The sequence below is a fragment of the Podarcis raffonei genome, chromosome 10 (genome assembly GCF_027172205.1).
Source record: "Podarcis raffonei isolate rPodRaf1 chromosome 10, rPodRaf1.pri, whole genome shotgun sequence".
Lineage (NCBI taxonomy): Eukaryota > Metazoa > Chordata > Lepidosauria > Squamata > Lacertidae > Podarcis > Podarcis raffonei.
Genome location: NC_070611.1, coordinates 71,523,571 through 71,537,632, shown reverse-complemented (window position 1 = coordinate 71,537,632; position 14,062 = coordinate 71,523,571). Strand labels below are relative to the sequence as shown.

At 50.2% G+C, this 14,062-nt stretch overlaps 1 protein-coding gene and 1 long non-coding RNA gene across 3 annotated transcripts in view; one reads left to right on the top strand and one right to left on the bottom strand.

The window, feature by feature from the left end:
• Nucleotides 1-14,062, top strand: part of LOC128422779 (uncharacterized) — a 119,868-nt gene that overhangs the window by 89,002 nt on the left and 16,804 nt on the right. The window lies entirely within an intron of this gene.
• Nucleotides 1-14,062, bottom strand: part of COPG2 (COPI coat complex subunit gamma 2) — a 32,261-nt gene that overhangs the window by 4,390 nt on the left and 13,809 nt on the right. For both annotated transcript variants that reach the window (XM_053407237.1, XM_053407236.1), the window contains exons 11-21: nucleotides 13,613-13,680; nucleotides 12,556-12,744; nucleotides 11,827-11,922; nucleotides 10,394-10,637; nucleotides 8,216-8,291; nucleotides 6,635-6,738; nucleotides 6,237-6,362; nucleotides 4,997-5,059; nucleotides 4,708-4,847; nucleotides 1,971-2,142; nucleotides 1,693-1,790 (exon numbers count right to left, since the gene is read on the bottom strand). In XM_053407237.1, coding sequence (XP_053263212.1) covers nucleotides 1,693-1,790; nucleotides 1,971-2,142; nucleotides 4,708-4,847; nucleotides 4,997-5,059; nucleotides 6,237-6,362; nucleotides 6,635-6,738; nucleotides 8,216-8,291; nucleotides 10,394-10,637; nucleotides 11,827-11,922; nucleotides 12,556-12,744; nucleotides 13,613-13,680 — 1,376 coding nt within the window. The remainder of the gene's footprint in view (nucleotides 1-1,692; nucleotides 1,791-1,970; nucleotides 2,143-4,707; nucleotides 4,848-4,996; nucleotides 5,060-6,236; nucleotides 6,363-6,634; nucleotides 6,739-8,215; nucleotides 8,292-10,393; nucleotides 10,638-11,826; nucleotides 11,923-12,555; nucleotides 12,745-13,612; nucleotides 13,681-14,062) is intronic.

Below are 14,062 nucleotides of genomic sequence, written 5' to 3'. Positions count from 1 at the left end.
CTAGAACATTAGCAGTGGCAAAGTTTTTATCGGTGGTTGCAAGAACAAATGATCCCTATCTTTAAGTCTGAACAAAATGCTTGTTTAACCTGGAGGTAGGCTGTATGGATTGTGTATCGCTTTGTAATGATTTGTTGGGTCTCTGGACCATAATAAAGATTGATGATGATAAAAGCAGCATAAAAGACAGTATAGAAAAATGAATAACAATAAAATTCAAAAATCAATTTAGGGGAAATAAGCATTAGATAATCCCCAGGGCTAGCTGGCTGAATTGATCCTACTTGGGCCAGCGAGGATACCAGGGGAGAATTAGCTGTGGGGTCTCAGAGCGGATGATCTTCATAAAAGAGGAGGGGGAGGGAAGAGAAGGGAAATAAAAGATCAGGCTGAATTCAAATTAAAGGCCAGGCGGAATAGCTCTGTCTTACAGGCCAGGCAAAAAGAGGTTAAATCCTGAAGTGCCCTAGTTTTATGAGACAGAGCATTCCACCAGATCGGAGCCATCACTGAAAAGGCCCTGGCCCTGGTGGAGGATAGTCTGGCTTCCTTATGGCCCGGGACCTCTAAACTAAGGTTATTCATGGACCTTAAGGTCCTCTGCAGGGCAGACCAGGAGAGGCGGTCCCGTAGATACGAGGGCCCTAAGCCACAAAGGGCTTTAAAGGTCAAAACCAGCACCTTGAACCTGACCCGATACTCCACCGGGAGCCAGTGCAACTGGTAAAGCACTGGGTGAATAAGATCCCATGGCAGGGACCCCGTGAGGAGCCTCACTGCAGCATTCTGCACCCGCTGGAGTTTATGGGACAGTTTCAAGGGCAGCCCCATGTAGAGTGAATCACAGTAGTCAAGCCTAGAGGTGACCGTTGCACAGATCACTGTGGCCAGATTGGGGCGGGAAAGGTTAGTGTCAGCAACCCCAAGTCGCCAAAGAAGGGGCTCCTTACACACCTGCCCCACGCGTTCCTCCTCCCCCTCCTACCCGTGGCATGAAATCTGCTTCCTCTGGAAACGAGGAAGCCATGCAATGGCTGGCCAAGTTGGGAACAAGGCTGGCAGGGATGAGTCCAAAGAGAAGTCTTTGACACTGGCCTCCATATGTGTTCAATGGCCACAGATGCAGGTTATCCAGAATGACAGGATTTTGTCAGAAAAGATAAAATCCGAATGTGCTCTCAAACTACGGTGCTGATTAATATTCTACAGCATGTGGGAAATGGGGGTTATTGTTCTGCTGTTTTAATTGTGTTTTTATCTTGAATCTTATTTTGCGAACCACCTAAGATCGTATGATGAAGGGCATCATCATCATTAGTGCTTTTTTCTGGGGGGCACAGGGGTACACATACCCCTAAACATTTTGTGAATCTTTGTATTTTTGTCCATTTACTGTAATGTTCCCGATTTGAACTATAAAATGGTGATTTTCTTGAGGCAAAATGAGAGTACCTCTAAACATTTTTTAAGAAAAAAAGCACTAATAATGATCATATTTATACACTTTTCTGCATTGCTGAGTGAAAGCAGCGTGCAATTATACACTTAAAAATCAGACTACTATTGTGTGTGTGTTTTCTTATTTTAAAAACAGTCGGGGGCATCAAAGACAGATTTTTATGCAAATCTCCAGGGTGTTCAGCTCCTCCTGTTCAGCTCTTCCTACAGAACATTTGCCCTGGGCTCGCTTACCACATATTCATCGTCGTAGCCGTCCTCGTCCGGCACCCCAGTGTGAGGGTCGCAGTCTCGCACAGTGAACTTCATAGTGCAGCTAAAAGTGCAGGCGACTGGGGCGAGGGAGAAAGGAGTCCACGTTAAGAGGGAGAGCTGCTCCGAGCAAAACCCGAAGCCGGGAAGGAAAACAGCCCAGCCTCCGAGTGGCAAATGCCGAGGACAGACAGCCGAGGAATTAAAACCCAGGCACATCCCGGAAAAAAAAAAGCAACATACCTGAAAAAGCAACATACCTGCTGTGGGGTCGTCTAGGGGCAGCCGGACAAGGGTGTAGCACATGCCTGGCTGGTTGTAGGAGAGGATGGGAGCAGGGATGCAGTGGAGCACATCGTAGGCGTCAGAAGGCTCCATCTGCACCGTCACCTTCTCCAGTAACTGGTCGTTGAGGGTGTTTGTACAGTCGAACTAGAGAGGGAGGGGAGAAGCAAACTGAGGGTTGCTTGTGGCCTGGATTTCTCTTCTGCTGCCCTTTCTCCAGGGCTCACGCAAAACCAACTGTCAGAGGCTCAGGAGCAGAAGCGCAGGGGAGAGAGCAAATAGAGAGCGGAGGAGAGGAATCAGAAGGCAGCGTAGGGGAATATGACAGTGGCCCGAGAGATTCCATGAGCTTCTCCAGCGAATCAGAAGATTCCCAGAAGGGGGCGCCTTTGGTAAGGGGAAGGGGGGTCCCAGGGGGGACGCTCCAGAAACAAGGGACCAGCGGGGACTCCCAAGGGAGCAGCGGAGGATCAGGACCAGTTCCCCCACCAGAGCACAGTGGGGGGGAAGAGTCACATGAGTCAGGACCAGCCTCTCCTCCAGCGGGGAGAGAAGATGAGTCAGGGGTAACCACGCCCCCATCGGGAAGTGGGGGAACGGAGGGAAGGCCAGGTCCAGCTAGCCTCCCCGAAAGAGGGGGCAGTGACACAAGTGTAACGGTCAGAAGGAAAGTGGGAGGCTGCGTGCGCGCGCCAAGTTCAAATGTGGAGGAGCGTGGGACAGCAGAAAACCCGGATTGGGAGCCAGGTCCAAAGGCCCGAAGGAGGGAGGGAGAAGAGTCAGGGGACTCAGCGTCAGAGGAGTCTAGGAGGGCTGAGACTCCGACTAGCAGGCGGACCCAGAGAAGGAAGGAACAGAGGAAGAGGTGGAGTAAGGCTAGAATCTTAAACTGGTGTCAGGGGGGAGGAGATTCAGATGGAGCTTCGACGGTCTAAGGTATAGACGTAGCGTTGCACGCTGCGCGTGTGGAAGTGAAACTGAACTTCAATAAAGACTTTTATACTAAAGAACGAAGCAGCGTTGGTCTTGTGTGAGCTGGGACCTTGGGCAGCGCTGACACCAACCTTCTCCAATCTGGTGCCTGCCAGATGTTTCAGCCCGAGCAAGCATGGCCACAGGGCTGGCCTGCCAGAAGTGTGGATCAAAACATCTGGGGAAGACAGATGTTTTAAACACTTGCTGAAAACTTTTCTATCCTGCCAGGCCTGCGCAGGCAACTAAGATTCCTGCATGGAAGAGGGTTGAACTAGATGGTCCTTAGGATCCCTTCCAACTCGACAGTTCTAGGGTTCTATAAAAGTACATCCCACCCACCCACAATGGTCTATTGAGGTTTGCTTTTAATTTCATTTTGCGTTTAACTTTTTGTGATTTTATTGCCTGCGTTTTTATATTGTTATAAACTGCTGTGAGATGTACCGTATTTTTCGTTCTATAAAACGCACCCGACCATAAGACGCACCTAGTTTTTAGAGGAGGAAAACAAGAAAAGCTAGCAAGAACTGCAGACACGCTCGCTTGGTGCAACTCTTTAGAGCGGCTCTTGCTGGCTTTTCCGGGAGGTGGGAGAAGGGACTGACGGGCTGCCCTCTGTCCTTTCTCCCACCTCCCTGAAAAGCCAGAGCAAGCTGCGCAGCTATCGCTGAAGCCAGCAGAACAAGAGGCGCTGCGCAGCTGTGCAGCTTGCACTCGCTCCATAAGACGCACACACATTTCCCCTTACTTTTTAGGAGGAAAAAAGTGCATCTTATGAAGCGAAAAATATGGTATTTCATGATACAGCAGTATATATGTATTTTTATAAATCAATAAATACACTGGCTGACAGCTGCTTTTGAGTATTTCGGGCAGGGGTTCGGTCTCAGCCCTGCTGGGAAAATGATTCAGAAGAGCCCTGGCCCTTCTCCACAGCGGACACAGTGGTCAAAAGGCATGAAGCGATAACCTCAGGGGTCGGCAGCCTAAGGCCCATGGGCTGGTAGCAGCCCCACAAGGCTTGTCTAACAGGCCCATGGTGCCCCCTGCCGCCCGCTCTTACTGGTGTGGCGCAGGGACCGACTTCTGGGTTGATGGCACCTGTGCGTATGTGCACGGGCGCTCCTCCGACCCAGATGTGCGCCGGAAATAGTGTGTTTGCATCTGTACGGGATGGAGAAGCGCCCATGCGCATACGCTATTTCTGGTGCACTTCCAGGACGGAGGAACACGGGAAATAGCGTGTGCACATGGGTGCTCCTCCGACCCGGAAGAGCACACGGGTGCACACATGCTCCGACCCATCCTCTGACCGACAAAGCGTCGACCGTCCCATCCTCAGATAAGGTTGCTGACCTCTGTAATAACTACACCAGAGTCAGGGATCTTTTGTCATCTCAGACTGAAGTGCATCCTCATTGTAATCATAAGCCCAATCGTGTTTTCCTCCGTAAAAGTAACATCATTTTTAAAATCCCCCTAAAAACCCTGCGAGGTACATTACGGTGAGAGCGCACGACTGCCCAAAGCCTTCCACAAAGAGCTTCAAGCTGAGGAAGGAAGTGACTGAAGGTCTTCTGAATCAGAGTTCAGCACTTTTACTACAGTGGCCTACTGAAGGTTGAGACTACAAAGAAGCACCAAAAATTCCTTTCCAGGGCATGTGGCATGGACAGGGTTTAACTTTCACCTAACATCCTCTGTGGCCTCTGCCAACAACGCTATGGCTTCTTGTACCTGGAAGACAACGTGATTTGAGAAGACGTGCTTGATGCAGCGGACAAAATACTCTGTCTCGGCCTCGGTCAGCTGCACTGGATCGGATGACTTGAAGAGAGGGCCCAAATTCTTGAACTCCGGAATGGCAGCCAGTTGTTCTAAAGGGGAAGAAACAGACTCAGCCTACAGGGAGACAACACGTTCTCTCCCCTCACCCCCTTGCAAACTGCCATGGCAAATGCAGTTAAAACACAACCTTCTGTAGCTCTCCAAGTTTTAAGAGCGCGGCTCTGGGGTCTTTTATTACCTTGGAATATATCCTGCCTCGAAGGAGCCATTTTTTCGGGCTTGTTGGCCACCAGGGCAATCTCTGAAATGAGAAACAGCCATTAAAATTTCCAGCCAAGGTGTCCAAGACAAATCCATAACACAAGGGGTGAGCACGTAGGCATGACTGCAGACCAGAAAAATTGTCCTGATGCAAGTAGCGCTGTGGGTTAAACCACTGAGCCTAGGACTTGCTGATCAGAAGGTTGGCGGTTTGAATCCCCGCGACGGGGTGAGCTCCCGTTCCTCGGTCCCTGCTCCTGCCAACCTAGCAGTTTGAAAGCACGTCAAAGTGCAAGTAGATAAACAGGTACCACTCCGGCGGTAAGGTAAATGGCATTTCCGTGAGCTGCTCTGGTTCTACAGAAGCAGCTTAGTCATGCTGGTCACATGACCTGGAAGCCGTACGCCGGCTCCCTCGGCCAGTAAAGCGAGATGAGCGCCGCAACCCCAGAGTCGTCCGCGACTGGACCTAATGGTCAGGGGTCCCTTTACCTATCACACACACTGCAGCTTATTTTACTACGCACCAGGGAAGGCCTTTTGCAGGCTCATGTGGGCGTCCAGGAGCCACTCTGGCGACTCCAGACACAACATGCAAAAAATCTACCCGAGACCCATGGCATGTACAAAGTTCCAAACTGTGCCTGCCACAGGCTCCAGGCAGGAATTGGGTTAAAATTGCTTAAAACACACGGTATTTTAACACGGGATAGCTTTCTCCAAAAGAACATGGAAAATATATTGTATGTAGTAAAAGCTATGGTTATCGCCGAATAATGGATGCTTTTGAATTCTGGTGCTGGAGGAGACTCTTGAGAGTCGCATGGACTGCAAGAAGATCAAGCCTATCCATTCTGAAGGAAATCAGCCCTGAGTGCTCCCTGGAAGGACAGATTGTGAAGCTGAGGCTCCAAGACTTTGGCCACCTCATGAGAAGAGAAGACTCCCTGGAAAAGACCCTGGTGCTGGGAAACATGGAGGGCACAAGGAAAAGGGGACGACAGAGGATGAGATGGTTGGACAGTGTTCTCGAAGCTACAAACATGAGTTTGACCAAACTGCGGGAGGCAGTGGAAGACAGGAGTGCCTGGCGTGCTCTGGTCCAGGGGTCACAAAGAGGCGGACACAACTAAACGATTAAACAACAACAAAAGGCAGTGGGGTTCCACATCTGGAGCAGAAGACCTCCCCCCTTAAGCCTGTTTTTGCCCCATTACCTGCTTTCTGCTCAAAGGTGGGGGCAGTGGCCAGAGGCACGGACCTCATGTCAAAAGGCTTCTCCGTGGGCTCCAGGGTGTACTGGTGCAGGGCCTTTTCCATGCCGGGAATGGAGACGGTTAAGCCTGCAAAGAGCGAGGGGTGAAAGGTGTTCAAGGAAGGATCACGTGAGGCTCAGAGGCCCAATTTGCTGGCAGGAGCGTCAAGGGTGGGGAAGGGCCAATAGACATACTCAACACCAGAGCTTTAGCCATTGTCCAGAGCAGCCCCAAGAGGTGTGGCAATTCCCTGGATATCCTGCAAAGGTCTCCAGTTCTTAACCAATGGCCCCTGTTCCTCCCATCCCATTCTTTTAGGACTCGCAGGTGCAGTTCCGCCCTTCCCAGCTGGCACCAACCGTTAAAGATGTATGCAGCGTTCAGAGCCAGCTGCCTCTGCTGCAGCACGTTCAAGTAGAAGGTTGCTCGGTCGCGGACCTCGTCGTCGCTGTCCATCATGCACCTGCATGGCAAAAGAGGAGAGAAAGCCCTTGAAGGCTGCTGAAGGGCGGATGGCCACTACCAGACATCAGGAATCACAAGACAGAGAAACCAGTAGGAGAACACTTCGATCTCCCAGGACATTCTATACAAGATTTCAAAGCAGCTGTCTTCTTACAAAAGAATTTCGGAAATAGACTGGGAAGAGAAGTTGCTGAATTGCAACTTATTACCAAACTTAAAGGGATGTGGGCGGCGCTGTGGGTTAAACCACAGAGCCTAGGACTTGCCGATCAGAAGGTCAGTGGTTCAAATCCCTGTGACGGGGTGGGCTCCCGTTGCTCGGTCCCTGCTCCTGCCAACCTAGCAGTTCGAAACCACGAAGTGCAAGTAGATAAATAGGTACTGCTCCGGCGGGAAGGTAAATGGCATTTCCATGCGCTGCTCTGGTTCGCCAGAAGTGGCTTCGTCATGCTGGCCACATGACCCGGAAGCTGTACGCCGGCTCCCTCGGCCAGTAAAGCGAGATGAGCGCCACAACCCCAGAGTCGTCCAAGAGCAGTCGTTAACAGTCATCGACATTTACCACACCTATCAGCCAATCAACCATTCCCACCAACCTTCTGAGTAATACCCCTCCCCACCCTCTCACTCTATATAAGGGTCTGGTGACTTCTCTTTCAGTGTATCTGAAGAAGTGTGCATGCACACGAAAGCTCATACCAATAACAAACTTAGCTGGTCTCTAAGGTGCTACTGGAAGGAATTTTTTTATTTTATTTTAAGTGTGTGTTCTCAGATGCGGAGGTAGTCCTTGTTTACAAAAGAGAGAGGGGCCGGGGCCCAGGTCCACATGCAGAGCCCTGAGAACCCTGCTCCTTAGTTAAGAGTCATAGGACTGTAGAGTTGGAAGGGACCCCCAAAGCCCATCTAGTCCAGCCCCTTGCAATTCAGGAATCACAGCTGCATTACAGGTTCTAAGAGAGTGGGAAGGCAAGCTTTGGTGGTCGAGAGCTCAACTCCCTTTTTCTACTTTGTAGTTTTGAAGAAAGGGCGTGGTGAAGGCTGGAGGAGTGGCTTGCTAAGTGGGTGTGGCTAAAACACTGGGCGGGGCCCTCCACAGTCAAGCCTACTAAACTTCCGGCAAGAATCCCACCCCCTTTTTCTACACCTATACATGGAAGTGTTTTCTCCTCCCTTTTCTTACCAGTTTTTCGAATTTCCACCTAGAGCTGGATAATGTTTTGCAATATTACGGCAAAGCTAAATTTATCTGTATGGCAGCTGATTTGGTTTTTTTAAAAAAATCAAAATCAAAAGTGAATTATAGGTGAATTAAGATGCCTGCTTTCTATCGCCATTCAGCTCAGCCCTGACAGATGCCCAAGAGGGCAAACAGCCCCTTATGTGGCTGTTTCCAAGATGCCACAACGGAACCCAATGCTCAAGGGACAGGAAAGAACCTGCTTTGAAAGTCTCTTCCCTGACTTTGAACTTACCTCTGCAAGAGCACCAAGACACTGGGAAGGAGGTTCTCATTCTGGGCCCCAAACTTCGCCAATGCACTGACGGCAGCTGCAGAAGAAAACAGAGTCTGTAGATAAAGGGAGTCTGTAGATAAAGGGAAGTTATCGCTCGCTTGGATTACTGCAATGCGCACTATGTGGGGCTACCTTTGAAGGTGACCCGGAAACTGCAATTAATCCAGAATGCGGCAGCTAGACTGGGGACTGGGAGTGGCCGCCGAGACCACATAACACCAGTCCTGAAAGACCTACATCGGCTCCCAGTAGGTTTCCAAGCACAATTCAAAGTGTTGGTGCTGATCTTTAAAGCCCTAAACGGCCTCAGTCCAGTATACCTGAAGGAGCGTCTCCACCCCCATCATTCTGCCCAGACACTGAGGTCCAGTGCCGAGGGCCTTCTGGTGGTTCCCTTCCTGCGAGAAGCCAAGTTACAGGGAACCAGGCAGAGGGCCTTCTCAGTGGTGGTGCCCGCCCTGTGGAACGCCCTTGCATCAGATGTCAAAGAGAAGAACAACTACCAGACTTTCAGAAGACATCTGAAGGCAGCCCTGTTTAGGGAAGCTTTTAATGTTTAACAGACCACTGTATTTTAATACGTTGTTGGAAGCCGCCCAAAGTGGCTGGGGAAACCCAGCCAGATGGGCGGGGTATAAATAATACATTATTATTATTATTATTATTATTATTATTATTATTATTAAGTGGGGAAGGGTCATAGCTCTGAAGGAGGGCATCTGCTTTTCCTGCAGAAGGTCCTAGGTTCAATCCTTGGCATATGCAGGTAGAGACTCTCATCTAAAATGCTGGACAGCCACTGCCAGACACTGCTGACAATATGGAGCTAGATGGACTTGGTATAAGGCAGCACCCACTATTCCTGTCTATTTAAAGCAGGCTTGGACCAGGTTGCCTCCAAGACTTCTCTCACGTGTATAAGAACATAAGAAGAGCCTGCTGGATCAGGCCAATGGCCCATTTGAATCCAGCATCCTCTTCTCACAGTGGCCGAATACCCCCAAGAACCTAGTAATCCAGGTAGATTGCCTCTGCACTGGGAGTTTGCATAGGAACGTAAGAAGAGCCTGGCTGCTGGATGAGGCCAACGGCCCATCTAGGCCAGCATCCTGTTCTCACAGTGGCCAACCACATGCCTGTGGGAAACCCGCAAGCAGGATTTGAGGACAAGAGCATTCTCCCCTCCTGTGGCTTCCAGCAACAGGTATTCAGAAGCATTGCTGATTTCGTCTTCCTCAAATTCTTGTTGATGCTTACCTGGATCAGTAAGTTATTATCCTGTGGTTGCTTTCGGTCTCTCCACATAGGCTTGCACACTTAATACCTCGAGGACAGCCTTTCTTCATATAAACCAACCCAGACTCTGTGTTCATCATCTGAGGCCCTTCTTCATGTGCCTCCTCCTTGAGAGGTCCGGAGGGTGGCAACACAAGAACAGGGCCTTTTCTGCAGTGGCTCCCTGTTTGCGGGATGTTCTCCCCAGGACTCTTCACCTGCCATTTCATTATGTATCTTTAGGTGTCAGGTTTTGTTTTGTTGCTTTTGTTTCAACTACTTATTGTGTTTTTATCTTGTGAACCGCCCTGAGATCTTTGGATGAAGGATGGTACAGTGGTACCTCGGGTTAAGAACTTAATTAGTTCCGGAGGTCCGTTCTTAACCTGAAACTGTTCTTAACCTGAAGCACCACTTTAGCTAATGGGGCCTCCCGCTGCCACCGCACGATTTCTGTTCTCATCCTAAAGCAAAGTTCTTAACCCGAGGTACTATTTCTGGGTTGGCGGAGTCTGTAACCTGAAGCGTCTGTAACCTGAAGTGTCTGTAACCAGAGGTACCACTGTATATAAATCTAATAAACAACAGCAACAACTCCTCACCTTTAAAATTCACGACTGAAGCTTGGCATCTTGCTCCCTTAGCCTTCCCAACAAAAAGCCAAGCTTATCTTTACACAGCAGCACCTGGGCCTCCTACAAACAGTCTTGCTAAGCTAAAGGATCTGGGGCACGTATTCAACTCTGGGATGACGCCAGGTGGACCCAAAGGCCCCATTCACGGCAGCATCCCCCAGGAAGACCTGCTCCCTTCCCCTTCTTGGCTACGTAGCAAAGACAGGTCCGGAGCCTGCCAACTCACCGGCCCTCACAGCTTCGTTTTCCAGCACCACCCTGTTGAAAATGAATCGGATGTACTTGGAAGGCGAGGGGGTCCTGGGCCCTTCCTTGCCAAGCAGGTGGAGGATCTTGGTGGCCAGCACCGTGTGCTCGCAGTCTTCAATGAACTCGCAGAGGTGGGCCAAGCCGGATTCCTTGCTCTCCGGGTTCTCCTCGATGATGCTGATGATGCAGTCGACGATGGCTCGCTTGTACTCAAAGCCACCCTGCGGAGGGGGCGGAAAAGCACGAGTCAAAGGGGGCTTGGAAGACCAGCCTAGCCCAGACATCCATCTATCCTGCTTAGATCCTATTCCCAAATGCACTTAATCAACTGAGAGCACACTTTATGGACACCCTCTTAGGGATTTCCCACATCTGCAAGGGCAAGAGCAACTTGCTGTTCACAATGGGGTTTGTTTGTTTTTTACGGAAACAAGGGGGCAAGAGGGTCCTCAGGCAGAATCAAACAAAAAGAGCAGAGAAATTCTTGCCCTAACAGATAGAAAAAAGAATGACAAAAACGAATGAGAAGTTAGGAGGCAAAACTTAAAAAAAAACTTCATTTTTGTCCATGTGCCAAACCAACGAGGTGACCAAAATTTGTCAAGTGTTGTTTGGCCAATTCTAAGTCGTAGAAATGAGTCCCAAAGCAGGAGCAGGGAAAATTGCTATGTGAGCCAACCGTGACCAGCCACAAGTGCCACAGGAAGGGACTAGGGAGAGGGATGGTCTGGAACGGCCTCTGAAAGCCCAGTTCCCACCATCGTATTTATCACAAGTAAAAATGCCACAATGCAACGTTTAACCATAATTTCTGCATTGAACACGCTCCCAAAGGGAAAGATCTGAGTTCTACTATATCCTAGCACAGAATATTTTTCTTTGCCAGCAACTTGCAGGCTCTGAATACTGAGTTTCTGCTGTGCTAACAATGATTGACACACAGAGAGAGAGAGGCTTCTTGGACTTTTAGCTGTCCGTGGTGAAACAGTATCTAAATTCCTTTGTTCTGGTGCAGCAGATAATCTAGTGTAACAGATAACCAGGAAAAACGAAACTTTACAGGGACTAAAACGAACATCCTTGATTTTCAGATTGTTCAAAGGCTAGTATGTTTGCTCTGGCCACAAGCCCTACTTATTAAACTCCACCACGACCTTCCCGTCCTAGGCTTATACCAAAAGCAGGAGGTCTCAAGGATGTGAGGTTCCTCCAACCTGACCTGTTTGGGAAAAGATACATGATAAAGAAATGCTGGGTCAACGTCACACTGTGGCAACTTCACATCAAGAGCAAACGTTTAGCTTGCATGAAAATATATACTGGATACATTAACTGTATTTCACCAAAATATGAGCTTTGTGCTGATATGCTTTGCCAGTTGCCCCACACAAGGCAGGCAACACAACCTACATCATCCCGGAGCATGTTGGAGAGGAAGGTCATCATGACGCTGTGTTTCCGCGGGTACTTCTGGCACAGGGCACTGATGGCTTGGACCACTACCACCTGTTAAGGCAAGGGGAGCACAAGGTTTGAGTGAAGGGCATCAGTACCTGCATTCCAGCAAAGATCTCTACAGGCCCTGGACAGCCTTGATTCCACTTTGCCCCACTTGGGCCCTGTGAGGGCTGAATGGCAGGAAATAAATGATTTCATAAAACAAAAACAATACAGTCGTACCTTGGAAGTCGAACGGAATCCGTTCTGGAAGTCCATTCGACTTCCAAAATGTTCAACTTCCAAGGCATGGCTTCCGATTGGCTGCAGGAGCGTCCTGCAGCCAATCAGAAGCTGCGGAAGACGTACAGCTTCCAAAAATCATTCGAAAACCAGAACAATCACTTCCGGTTTTCGATCGCTTGGGAGCCAAAATGTTTGAGTTTACAGGCATTCGGCTTCCAAGGTTCCACTGTATTCTGGTTCCCAAACGATCCTTGGTTTTGTTTAATGCTGAATGTTGGCTGGGCTCACAAACTACAAGTGTTCTCTTATTGTAGATTCTGAAAAGCTTTGATTCCTGTCCTCACCTAGCCCAGGACTGCTGCCCAACTCCAGGGAGACGAAGGTCGCCCTGCCAGCCAGGAACTCCTTCCGCCTAAGAACTCTGCGGGCCGAAAGGCAGACAGGAAATCGCCTCACCTTAAACTCGTCTGATATCTCGGACACAAAGGACGAGATCTGCTTCATGAGCCTGTCCACGCTGCTCTCGCTCCCCGTCTTCAGGAGGGTGGTGATGGCCAGGGTGGCAATGCTGCGATTTGAATCCGTGATCAGGTTTTCCAGGTCCAAATTGCAGGCGGTTACTGCCGACGGGTGCTTCATCGCCACCTGGAAGGGCAGTCGGACGTTGGCAACCCAGAACAACTTACAGAATGGAAGAATCGTACAGCAGCGGTTCAGGGGTCCAGTGAATAGGAAGGTGAGACACCCGCTGCTGAGACCAGCTTCTCTTGATTCTTAAGAATTGCACCCCTCTGTGTTCTGTTTTGAAACTGCTGGATTTTACATAGTATTTTGGCTTGCATAAACAGCATACCGTATTTTTCGCTCCATAAGGTGCACCGGACCATAGGGCGCACCTAGTTTTTAGAAATCCAGGAAAAAAATCTTATTTCCCCCCCCAGCCCCAAAGAGCAGAGTACAGGCTGCGTGCAGGCTCTCCCTGCCGGAGGGGCTGCACGCGGCTATCCCTGAAGCCTGAAGAGCGCAGCGCAAGTTCCCGCTGCGCTCCTCAGGCTTCAGGCGGCTATATCTGAAGCCTGAAGAGCGAGAGGGGTTGGTGTGCACAGACGCCTCTCGCTCTCCAGGCTTCAGCGAAAGCAACGCAAAGCCTCCGGAGCACGGAGGGAGCGCTCCCTCTGCGCTTCGGAGGGTTCGCGTTGCTATCACTGAAGCCAAGGAGCCTGCATTCGCTCCATAGGACGCACACACATTTCCCCTTAATTTTTGGAGAGGGAAAAGTGCGTCCTATAGAGCGAAAAATACGGTAGTTACCCAGGACCTGTCCTAGAGGTTACTGGGTCAAGAATTTGCTGCCCACCCCCACAAAGACCAGCAACAGGCCCACTGCCCCAACAGGAGCCCCCTTCTCACCTTGTGGGGAGGGGGAGGAAAACAGTAAAAACCCACTGGAGAAGTCTGACAAGCCACCTGTATCTGACCTCTAGGGTGTACAAGGTGCCTTGGAAATGCTTACCTTATTGAGGGTCCTGACTGCGGCGTATCTCAGGACAGGCTTGGGAGAACTACAGAAAAGCTGGAGCACTGAAACGAAAAGGAATTCACATGTGAAGGCACAATCCCAGGAACTTTTACCGCTCTGTGCGCCCAGGTCCTAGGGCAGCCTTTCTCAACCTGTGGGTCCCCAGATGTTGTTGAACTACAACTCCCATCACCCCTAGCTAGCAAGGCCAGAGCTCAGGGGTGATGGAAGGACCACGTGCGCAGCCTGGGAGTCATTTTGGACTCACAGCTGTCCATGGAGGCGCAGGTTAATTCTGTGTCCAGGGCAGCTGCCTACCAGCTCCACCTGGTACGCAGGCTAAGACCCTACCTGCCCACAGACTGTCTCGCCAGAGTGGCGCATGCTCTGGTTATCTCCCGCTTGAACTACTGCAATGCGCTCTACGTGGGGCTACCTTTGAAG